The 12,158-nt window shown below is 44.6% G+C and overlaps 1 protein-coding gene across 2 annotated transcripts in view; it reads right to left on the minus strand.

Annotated features, from left to right (window-relative positions):
- The window catches only part of PIK3AP1 (phosphoinositide-3-kinase adaptor protein 1), a 51,851-nt gene that overhangs the window by 789 nt on the left and 38,904 nt on the right, over positions 1–12,158 (minus strand). For both annotated transcript variants that reach the window (XM_064463655.1, XM_064463656.1), the window contains 8 exons: positions 10,646–10,741; positions 9,010–9,189; positions 8,142–8,204; positions 6,957–7,162; positions 4,603–4,675; positions 4,113–4,268; positions 2,328–2,398; positions 2,030–2,139 (listed from right to left, as the gene is read on the minus strand). In XM_064463655.1, the coding sequence (XP_064319725.1) occupies positions 2,030–2,139; positions 2,328–2,398; positions 4,113–4,268; positions 4,603–4,675; positions 6,957–7,162; positions 8,142–8,204; positions 9,010–9,189; positions 10,646–10,741 (955 nt within the window). The remainder of the gene's footprint in view (positions 1–2,029; positions 2,140–2,327; positions 2,399–4,112; positions 4,269–4,602; positions 4,676–6,956; positions 7,163–8,141; positions 8,205–9,009; positions 9,190–10,645; positions 10,742–12,158) is intronic.

The following is a 12,158-nucleotide window of genomic DNA, read 5'->3' on the forward strand; positions in this document are numbered from 1 at the left end:
GCCAGAGTCCTGTTCCTGCCCAAGTTCTTTCTTCTGCTATTCAGCTGCAGTAAGTCTACTGTTACTGAAAGAGATGCTATAATACTCGGCTGGAGTAAAAGTTTGGCAGTATAGTAGCTTTGTCCTGAAAACTAGATGAAGAGCAGTAGGAAGAGATCAAAAAACTCAAAACCTTTTGTTCAAACTAACTACCGATAAATTCCAGCAATATTTTTGCCAGAGCCAAGCCAACACACAGAACTTTCTTACAGCATCCTCCTAGAGAAGCTGGCAGCTCAAGGCTTAGACAAGTGTACTCTTTGCTTGATAAAACACTGGCTGGCTGAGCCCAGAGAGTGGTGGTGAATGGAGCTAAACCCAGTTGGCAGCCGGTCACAAGCGGGGTTCCCCAGTGCTCAGTCTTAGGGCCAGCCTTGTTTAATATCTTTATCAATGATCTGGATGGAGGGGATCAAGTGCGCCCTCGGTGAGTTTGCAGACAACAGCAAGTTGTGCAGGAATGTTGATCTGCTCAAGCATAGGAAGGCTCTGCAGAGGGACCTACACAGGCTGGATCGATGGGCCGAGGCCAGTTGTGTGAGGTTTAACAAGGCCCAGTGCCGGGTCCTGCCCTTGGGTCACACCAACCCCAGGCCTGGGGCAGAGGGGCTGGGAAGTGCCAGGCGGAGAAGGCCCTGGGGGTGCTGGCTGACAGCCGGCTGGGCATGAGCCAGCAGTGCCCAGGTGGCCAAGGAGGCCACCAGCCCCCGGGCTTGTGTCAGCACTGGTGTGGCCAGCAGGAGCTGGGCAGGGATGGGGCCCCTGTGCTCGGCACTGGGGAGGCCCCACCTCGAATGCCGGGCTCAGGTTTGGGCCCCTCGGGACAAGAAGGACCTTGAGGGGCTGGAGCGTGTCCAGAGAAGGGCAGCGGGGCTGGGGCAGGGTCTGGAGCACAAGTGTGCTGGGGGGCGGCTGAGGGAGCTGGGGGGGGGGTTTAGCCTGGAGAAGAGGAGGCTGAGGGGAGACATTATTGCTCTCTCCAACTACCTGAAAGGAGGTTGTAGTGAGGTGGGTGTTGGTCTCTTCTCCCAAGTCACTAGCAATAGGATGAGAAGAAATGGCCTCAAGCTGCATCAGGGAAGTTTAGATTGGATATTAGGAAAAATGTCTTTAGTGAAAGAGTGGTCAGGCCCTGGCACAGGCTGCCCAGAGAGGTGGGGGAGTCACCATCCCTGGAGGTGTTCAAAGAACGTGTAGACATGGCACTTCAGGGCTTCTTTTAGGAGGCCTGGTGGTGTTGGGTTGACGGTTGGACTTGATGATCCTAGAGGCCTTTTCCAACTTTAATGATTGTACAATTCTATAACTTACTGCACCTACACATTAAGATTTATTGTTTTAACAGTTAGAGTATTTTATTGGCGTCTGTACTTAGATAAGCCTCTGGGGCCTGGACTTCATAGACTCGCACTGGGTGGATTAAAGGAATGTTTACAAGTTACATAAGCTTGTGGCAGTCTGATCAAATCAAGACAAAATCCCTCAACATCTTTTACAAAACTAGTGCAGTTCTTACTTTGAGGCCAAACGTACATGTAAACAGAGTGTGCTCTGAAGAGATCTGAAACTTGTAAAAAGAAAAAAACATCCTAGGGAATGCCAAAAGGGAATTCCCCCTGCACTATGCTTTGTATATTCCAAGAGGATCTTCTCAGGAGGATCAGGTACTAAATCTCTGCCAGGGGCAGGGTTTTGCTCCACCTGGGTCAGTCTTACTATGCAAGTGTCATGTGCTTCAACAGTGCTGCCCCTTGCTGCATGTGAACCGTAGTAACAGCATTGCAACAGGCGTGTTACCAACTGGGAAGCCAATTCCACCCAGTACTACAGATGAGCAACAAGGAACTTACAGTTCCTAACAGCGTCTCTTTATAGATAATAGTCTGGTAGATTTTGTTGAAAGACATATTTGCTTTCTGCCTTGCCTTCTGCCCAAGGCTTCCGTATTTATTCACCGAAAGCTCATCTTTGAGCTGCATTTTAGCTTTACCTGCTTGCACCTCGAGGAGGCACTCTGGGAGGCCTTTCTGGGAATGGCAGCCTCTCTGCTTGGTGGGTAACTGGGCTACGGCTTCTCGTTGTTTCTGGGACTTCGTTGTCCTACAAAATGAAGAAAAGAGGTTACAGACCAGCAGAATTTGGCTCTTGTTAGCTTCGCAACAGAAGCGGATAGATTTTGCCATCTCTGCAAATGCAATGCCATCCCTGAGTTCCTTTTCTTTCACGTGAAAACAAAGCCATGTACCTTAAGCACCGTGGACCAGTATATAGCAGAGGTGAGAGCTTACCTCACTGTCCCCTTCCATCCCACTGCTGACACTCAATATGCTCCGAGTGCTGGAACGGTTACTGGCACTACCTAGAGCAAGTGAGCAAGAGAAAACAAACTGATTATTAAATCCTGGTGATTTAATTGCAAATCAGTAACTCAGGACTCCTTCTAACCTCAGGCTTACCTCTTGCACACATCATTTAATGCTTGTTTAGATTAATTTCTTTCCAATGTTATTTTTCACATGTTCGGGATCCAAACAATGGCATTTCATACAACACAGATCACGGGGCCAAACTGTTCAGTTTTGCTTTCTTTCTAGCAAATTTCTGCCCTATCCAAGTCAAAGCTTTTGGTTAAATACTCACAGCCATAATCTAACTGAAAGGATCCAGTGCCAATATCAGCTGGCAAGTCAGGTAAATATTTTCACAAGTGCTACACACCCAACATTTATGTGTGTTTAAATTATGAGTCCCCACATCCTTAGCAACTGCGTGGAGGCAGATGGCTCTAAGCACTATCACATATTCATTCCTGGAATAAGTGACTGCTTCAGAGGTTATTGTTCCCAATAGCTGTCCCCCTCCTCCTCTCACAACAATCCTTACTCATCACAGGAACACTTCCTATATTTCAGAGCTAAAAATGACAAGTTCATTCAAACAACCTTCTGCAACCATTTATGCAACCCGTTTAACTTGCACGGACTCAGAGTAGGGAACGTTTTTGCAATAATTCATGCCATCTCTAAAGGGGACAGCAACTCACAAACGTATCCTACACTGCTACAGCTGGTTTTAGTCATAAATACAGTGTTCTATAAGGCTGTGCAATACTGGAACACTAATATTCAGAAACCTACACATTGAAACGGAGGCTAGAGAGGTTTTCTCGTATGATGCAATCCCTCCCTAGCCTTGGTGGGGTTAGTCTCTTTATCAGCTGGTACAAACAGCAGCACTTAAGAGTGGTAAATATTGTGTTAGGGTCCATTCTCACAATCATGCCATGGGAACTCTGCAGGCTCGTTAACATTTCTCTCACAGCTGCTTATAGGGAAGTTCCTGGCTCAGTCAGCTGCCTCTGCCACCTCCTCTGGATGTGTGCCGGCTGTATCTTGCCAAGAGCCACAAAGGTAGTAACCTCACCGGGACTCAAGTTTTGCTTTCAGAGGACCAAAATTATCTTAATGGCTCCTGCAAGAATTGTTCAGTCTGCAGTTCCAGTGAGAATGCAGGGTTTAATTTGCACAAATTAAACCTAATATAAACCAAAGATAATAAAACCATGCAGACTGTCCAAGCCACTCAAGAGGTCCCACAGTTACCAATGAAAAATGCTGTCCTTTATCTACAACAACTGAAGAAATGACCTGTAGAGACTGGTTCCCAGCCTGCAATATAACTACGCCCGTCAGACCCAAAGAGCACACTGCTTGCTGAGAGTTACAGCAAGGGAGCATCCTTTTTTCTAAAACAACAGCTGCCATCTACTTTTAAGAACCAAAGACAGATGCCACGCCTTCCCTGAGAAGGCTCAAAGGAATCTTTCGCCCAGCTTTCAGATTCTCCTCCTGCAAAGATGCAGGCACAAATGCCCAAACCACTTGATGTACCTGGAGTTGCTTTTACAGTTTTGAGAATAGCCAGCCTGAGGCATGCAGGGTTTGGGGTGGTGCTGTCAGTACTGGGATTCAGGAACAGAAGTCCTGCCCCCTGAGCTGACTCCAGAGTCAGACTGGGGAAGTATTTTCCATCCAGCTTTCCTCTAGAAAGGGTGACACTCGGGGTTTGCTTACTCGTTGTGCTGGATGTGCTTTCTGTTTTCCAGTCTCCTCGCTTTAACTCCTTTCTTGGTGGGAAAACATTTTTCCTGGGGGCATATTCATATATTCCACATTCTGGTTTCCCCAAAGTATTATGAGAATGTCGAATGGGTTCTGTAATTTCCAAATCTAGAAGGAAAAATGAACAGCTCAGAAGGGTCTATGCAAGTGTAGCCTCTGAGAGCGAGCTTTGCACCCAAGAACAAAGTTAAACTCAGTCACATAACGGTGGTCGTAACTGTACACAAATGAATCAAGACTCAACTCCACAGATGTGGGCATCCTTTCCTCGGTCTGGGAAACTGAGGAGTAAAGCAACTTCTCTGTTTTAGCCAACAGGTACATAGATGGGAATATTAAAATAGCGCAAAACTAATACACATGGAGACATTTCTGCCTGAAGAAGCTATTAATATTATTAGCTGCTTCATTACCAGAGAATGACAGAACCAGAGATCGTTACCTGCACTTTTGTCTTTTTTTTGCTTCTCCATTTGCCTCCTGGTTATGCTGTCTCGTAGCCGTTTCAGATTTTCCTAAAAATATCACAAGATATTCTTTTCAGGGCTTTGGATAAAGGAGGATGACCAGCTTTCTCATATACGTATACAAATGTTATATTTCAGCTAACTTTGCAACCAAGCTGTAACAAAGCCTGCTAGACCTGGCTGAAGTCCAAACCGTGTCAACAGGTTTTAATCTATTCCCTTCATAAATCCACGTGTGCCTTTCAGAAGCCAAGTTTTTTCAGATGTTCATTGTGTATGTTAAGGTCAAGTTCACAGCCTCACTGGCAGTTGCGGATAAGCAGCACATCTGGTTTAGAACTCCCTCTATTTTCTGTTTCCACTGGGACTGTCAGGGACTAGAACCTTGTCTCAACATTGTTGGCAGGCAAGTTTCACTACTAAAGCCTGATCACTACGGCAGCTGAATGGAACAGTTTAATCACCAGGGTCGACCCGACAGGAATGGGTGCCCCATTATCTCAGAGTACTCGTCCTCCACGCGTATGCCCGGGCCCAAGGCCGACTGGCAACATACGGGGGGGGTCGGACCCTCTAGAACTTTCAAGCACCTTCTAGCGACAGTACTGGGCATGCGCCCCACCGCCAAGTGGGAGGCAGGGCTACGCAGAACAGTTACTGACTATGCAAGAGAGCAGCCTTATAAAAGGAGAAACCAGCAAAGACGACGGGGGCGTGTTCTGGAACATCTCCCCCTCCACCAGCCTCAAAGATACATCGGACACCCGGACTCCCCGCCTGGACCAGACAGACTGCCACAGATCTGTGGTGATAGCTATCGCAACAGTCCCACTCCCTCCCTCCCTCCCTCTCGTTCCCTTTTTCACCTTTCTTTTTTTCCTCTTTCTTTGCTTTTCTCTCCTGTATCTATTTCTGGCCAAATAAAGCGACTTGGCACTTGACTCCGTTTTGAGACTTAATTCTGTTCCCGAGAATGTAACAGGAACCTAGTCACGGTAAAACTTTGGAGTTAATCGGAAGCTAAGCCCAGCCACCCCCAACCTCCCAGAATTATCTGAGGTTGATTGGAAAGCAAGGGGGTTTAACCTCTGCCAAACTGTTCAACCCAACAGTGGATCGTGACAGGCACCAGCAAAGAAACAAGACCCACAATCATATAACTGCACAGTCCTTTCTGTACTAATGAACAGATAATTCTGACTGCAGGGACAGAGGAGGCTGCCACACATCCCAGAGTGGGAGGGACAGTTCAGAAAGAATTCAGGATGTCCCCACTGAAGCAAGAGGGGACACCTGGAAATGTAATGGGAGCAAAGACTCTTCACCATTGTGTTGCAGCATCCATATAAGAGGAGGAAACCCCTAAAAAGGCGAAAAGCAGATGGAACAACTGCTGTACCACATGGCAAGATCTGGAGCAGAGGTTTCGAAAGCTGCTAGTGGGATTGGGTATGCCACTTCATCTCTGCTACAACCATCTACTAAAGTAGCACTGCGTTCTTTATTGACAGAAGAAGGGATTCTTCTGACTGTTTCTGGGTAGAGAGGACCTTTCCAAGTGAGAATCAGGAGGAGAAAAGTCTTGCCTTTGTTTTGACAGCTTCCAAAACAGCATCACACAGCGGAGACCAGCACCTCAAGTGTGAGAGCAGACTGCCGCAGCATGAACAAAAGGCTCCAAAAGAAGTAGGCAGTGGTTTTAAAAAGGAAGCCCCACTCTAACTTGAGAATGGAAATGTTAAACTATGACTGCTGGTTCCACCAGTCATTATGCTGCTGCTGCCAACATAGTGACTCCCTCATTCAGCTACGCCACGCAAACACTGTGCTTTCACTAATGATTATTGCTAGACCCTGCCCAGCTGCAAAGAACAGGTAGTCCCAGAGCCATCAAACATCCACAGAGGGATCAGACAATCTACAAGATAGGACTGTAAAGCCAATACACCATCCGAGACACCAAGCCTTCTCTGACCTGAAATGGATAAGAACTGACAAGCTAAATGTTCAGCACAGAAGTCCCCTGCCAGTAGGTAGGTGCTAGGTGACCTCAAGAAAGGTAATTTAGCCAACTGGATTTCACCCAGTTCCTAGTGTACAAGTCTCCAAAACCTAACAATACTACAGCAAGACAAACAGATCTTTAAAACAGCTACCTGCTTGCAGATACATGAACAGCCCCTCCGTGTCATGGGAGGACTCTGCTAGCTGGGGCACTGTTAGCAGTCTTCCTGCTCCAACCAGGAAAGAAATGTACCCCCATTGAACAGCTTGTGATATATACCTAGAGAGACAGCTGTATTTCTTAAACAGTGGAATAAGCCTGTACCTGCTGGAACCGGAATGATTCTGATCTCTTTTTCTGGTTCAGTTGCCACTCCTTAAAATGAAGTACAGCTTCATCAACGGTGAGTATGCCCATTTTCACTTGCTCCTGTAAGGTAATCAGCTGCCGTTGACCTGGAGTTTTCATTCCAGCAAATGGATCATATATGCTTGACTGAGACAGTTCCCTTACAGGCCTGACTATTGTCTCTGAAGAGAGAAGAACACCAAAAATGTTACTGAACTTGTAGCATCTACTCTCCTCACCAAATACAAAGAAACTCAAGTACTCTTGAGATAGCAGAGATGAAAAAAAAAGAAATCAATATTACAGACTGAATGTTTCCCTAACCAGAATAGTGTTTTGTCCTTATGCCATCCTGCCATTTGTCAGGGCTAAAAGCCCAGCTGAAGGGTAGCCTCGTATGCAAATATGTCCCAGGGATAATCTCTGTTCTTAAAAACATAATTTAAGTGAACAGCACAAAACATATTCCTTAAAGTGCTCTGCTTCCTCACCGCAAAAATCCCTCTCTTCTCAGCAATCCGTAAAACAGAGTTTTCACCTTGGCAGTCACAAAGCTAGACTCTTCTTAGGTAATCTGTGAGTATACCTCCAGAAAGGGAGAGGTGAGAACTCATCCTACTGATGCTGGCTCTTTGTAACTCATTTGCAACATAAAGAGGAGTCCCCAAACACATGAGATAAAAGCTCAGGTGTGGTTCCTGGCACACTGATAGCGCACAGGGAAAAGAGATGAAAGAATAAGGAGTACAGTTTTGGAAGCGCAGAGATCAATGGCAAGAAGTTCACTAAAGGTTAAATTCCAGGAAATAATCATCAACAGGGATTGGCTACATCCAGATGATCAAAAGTGGGACGTTGACTCCATGAAGTAATATGGGCCACAACATAAAAAAGGACTTCAGTGATCATTATGAACACGACTGAGGATAATCTCCAAGGCAGAAGATATGTACAGTATGTGATAAAAGGGTACCCACCTCACACCCAGCAGTTATAAGAAGTTTCCAATGTCATAGAAGGTCAGAAAGGTTGGGTCATTCACATAGGACCCAGAGCCTTGTAAAATGGACTATTCTGTCACATTTCACACAAATGAAGCTATCCTCAGCCGATTTGCTTTTGGATTACTGGAAAGACTTTCAGGGTGAACTTCTGACTTACCTTTCTTAACCCTTCCTCTAGGGACATAGAGATTCTCAGGTCTTTGAGCTTTCTGTGCAAAAACTGTAAAACAAACACTCTTTAGATACTGAAACGAATCTCATGAAGACAGAAATAGCAAGGATGAATATGGGAAGCATACACAATTCTGCACTGCATTACAGCCTCTGTTACCCTACAAAGTCCATTGAAGAAAACAAGATAAGGAGTTATATAGTAGAACTCCCCTCCTATTGACCTCAAAGAATTTAGATCAGCGACCTCTAAAAGAAATCGACATGCTTTCCCCACAGGCCTGTCATGGGGGAAAGAGGAGTCACTGAAATTACTCTCCCACATGTTACTGTAGTTTTTGTTAGAATGTTTGTGAAATTTGACCAAGATTTCCAAAACTGCCTAGCAAACTAAGAGGCACAATTTTCTTCCATTTCAATTAAACCTCACCTCAGAGGAAGGTATAGAGGTATAGAATCATGTCCTATGCAAATGCTATTGAATTGATGATACCATTATAGAGTAACAATGTCTCAATCTATTAGCTTGACTGCATCCTTATAACATCAGGATCTTTCCTCTTTAGTTTAATTTGTTTTTACCGTTTGGGGGCAATCTGTTGTCCTACTGTTTTCATTAAGAGCAAGCTCAGGCCAAGACCTCAGTATACAACATCCTCAACATTCCCAGAGTAGGCAGAAGATGAAAATCAGATCTGAAATTGGACCTCAAAGTCATCTAGCTCCAGAGCCAAATAATCCAGGGGTCTCAAAAACGCGTAGATTTTCTCAGTGGTTATCTGGCACCTGGAGCCCATGTCAAGGCCATTCTACAGTTAACTAATCTACAGTTTTGCTTCTGGTACCCAACTCACTTTTGGAGATGTACAGCTCATTGTCCGTCTGTGGAGAGCTGGATTCTGGTCTTGGAACAGGAACTGGAGGTCTGCTAGCCATTTCCTGTGGAAAAGTGTCTTGTTCCACTGAGTAGTATACATCTTCACCATACCGCTGGTAAACTCCTTCCTCTGCATCTGGCCCATCCATGCTACTGCCTACAGCAGAGTAGAGTTTGTAAGAAAAACAACCTGGCCACTTTACTGAACACTGGATCCCTCCAGATGCGCTATGCACCACATTCTTACCAAGCTGGCCATTTCACAGGCAAAAACTTTCAGTTTTGCAGCAATCTGAAGTGCCAAAGCCCTTCAAAATAGGACTTGATAAAGTCATTAACATCTATTAGCATGTAAGCGTTTGCCACTGAGCCTGTACCACCTGTTTTGGTGAAGAAACCATAGTGGAAAATCTCATAACTGTTTTTAAGAACTCAAGGAAGAGTTAGTTCAATTAATGCCAGTTAATTAACATATAAGAGTTAACAAATCAAACAGAGCACTGGTTTCCAAAAGCTACTTGTGATGGTCAGCAAAGTACTACAGAGAATTATTCCTTTGTCTGAAATGAGCAATCGCCATCAGCTGACAACATATTTGATCTCAGAACAATGTGTCTCAGAAGGAGCTGGGTACGTACGTCTGTACTTAACAAGCCCAGCTACCATTACACCACCTCATCATCTCTATTCTAGTCTTACTCCTAACATGACTGCAAAATCATCAAATGCTGTCACACTTGATTTAAAAGCTATTTTCCCTCTGTTTGCATGCTAGCAAAAAGAATTAAGAGCCCCTAGACTAACTCCCTACTCTGTTACCAAGTCACAAGTGAATACCCTGGACTGACTTTCCTTTAGTGATGTTGTAACACCTAGCTGAGTCTGCAATGGGTCTGCCAGAGCATGGGTGTTGGCAGGGAAAACAGAACAAGATATTAAGAGTCCCAGACTTAATCTTGCTCTGATTCCAGCTGGGTCACCCACAAAAAGTGAGCCTGTGTCCAATGGTACATGGTGAGTCGGGAAAAGGCTTGGAGAACTCAGTCATGCTCAGTGGGGATAGCATGGAGTTAAGGTCTGGCTTTGGTCAGAGAAGGCAGAGGGAGCACTGAAGAGGCAGAGCGCAGATCAGGTTTGCGATCCAGCAGTTCTTCTCCTCTTTCAGGCTGCTGTTTTCAATGGATGGGCGTTCAAATAACGTATTTACATTAAAATTCATCACTAGCTTGTGCTGCTCTACTTTATACTCAGCCTCTGCCCACGAGGGGAGCCTGCATCCATCCACATGAGGACACCAGAATTGATTCCCACCAGATAAGGACACAAGACAGCCATTCCTTAATAGATACCAGCTGTGTGCTTGCATTCAGTGGTACGCAGGGACTGGAACTAGAAATCTCTCCTCCTCTTTGGTGAGAAACTAACCACATTTGTGAAATCACCTCACAAGCTACTTTTCCCTATTGTGCCTTGTTTGTACCCACTAAGGCAAAGCTGTCCATGCCAAACAGCGCGGACTAGCTCCTGTCCTTAGCAGATCATGGAGAAACCACAAGTTCCATTTAATTGCTTTAGCTGTGCTACTGCCATCCCTCTCCCCAAATAGGTCTCACCTTCTAAAAACTTGCGGAGCATTGAGTCTTTTGTAGTTAGAGAAACTTCATCTCTAGCAACTGGACTGTCTGGTTTGGACTGAAGCATCTCTACATCTGAAAAAAATCAGAAAGATGAACCTGTTCATTATGCCCTTAAATATGTGGAACAATGTAATATAATATAATAAAATGATACGGTATTTCTGACTGGACCTTTGGTTTATGGTGAAAATCAAAGAGGAAGCTAGGCAACTGACCAGACATTTGCCTCAAAAAAGGCTCCTAAGTTGCTACGTTCAGCCCACTCTGCACAAATCTTTGCTGGCTGCCTGTCACTTACACTTGAGGGTGACTAACGTTGCTAATTAGGGAGTTCTGACAAGGCTCCAAGCAAGCACTGAAGATTAGCTGTTATTGAGAGTGTGTTGGCCAGGTGAAGCTTTTGGCCTCTGCACAGGGCTCCTCAGATGCCAGACGAAGTGGAAACTGTGACTTGGCAAAACAAGACATTAAGGGCAGTTTGCCCATGACACAGAAGATAATATTTGTTTTGCTTATTGGATAAAAGTCAAAACAGCTGGCTGAGTTAATTAGTTGGACTGGAAGGTGTTTAGAGGGTCAGATGATAACTTAGTATTGAGAAAGCAGAGACAGCAAACATAGATAAGGATATTTTGTTAAGTCAGTGTTTTGACATGAAGAATTCTGATTAAAAAAAAACAAACCAAAGTGTCAACCTCATTGTAACCCTAAAACTGATCCTAAAATTAAAATAAAATCTTAGGTAATCATGCTCATAATGATATTAAAAGCAAGAGTGATAGAAATAAATTGTTGAGGCTTATTGATATAAGTGAATTTTTTAGGCATATCATGAAATATCTATTACTATGTAAACTAGAAAATTTCTGTTACATGTAATACAAAATATTTCTCTATAAATATTTTTTTAATATTTGCTGACCTTTCTTATCTTTTTCCTGCAAAGCTGAGAAGATTATGAGAAAGGGAGAAGAAAATGCTAGCAAGATTATGCTTTGTTAGAATGTTGCAGGGTTTTTTAAACAATACTTGACAAAGGACCCACTGACAGTCATGTGATGCACCCAACCAAGCTTTAATCTCAGAAGAACACCTCCAGCATAGCCCCAGCAATAGTGCATGCCGAGTGGACTAACCATACCAGCAGCTTCTCAAGAGCTCTGCAGTTCATGCCAGGTTGCGTGCTGCTGGAGCTATATTAGGTTGATGGTGAGCAGATTAAAGTTCACTTAAGTACCGCTGCATTACATGGAGGCACAGATCTGACATCTGAGCATCCTAAAGAATCAGCACTACAGACCTGTATTTTTCTGTAGAGTGATTTTTCCACCTTGCAGCCCCCTTGATTATTTTTAACATAGCTTTCAGAAATGAACTGCTGAAAAATACGGGCCCAGAGAGAAGCCACTACTCCATGGATTTGGGGGCAAAGAGAATGTGAAGGGGGTGCAAAGTTCCTTTCATTCTCTGTGGAGGGAACACTGTCTTC

This window comes from Phalacrocorax carbo, chromosome 12, assembly GCF_963921805.1.
Source record: "Phalacrocorax carbo chromosome 12, bPhaCar2.1, whole genome shotgun sequence".
Taxonomy (NCBI): Eukaryota; Metazoa; Chordata; class Aves; order Suliformes; family Phalacrocoracidae; genus Phalacrocorax; species Phalacrocorax carbo.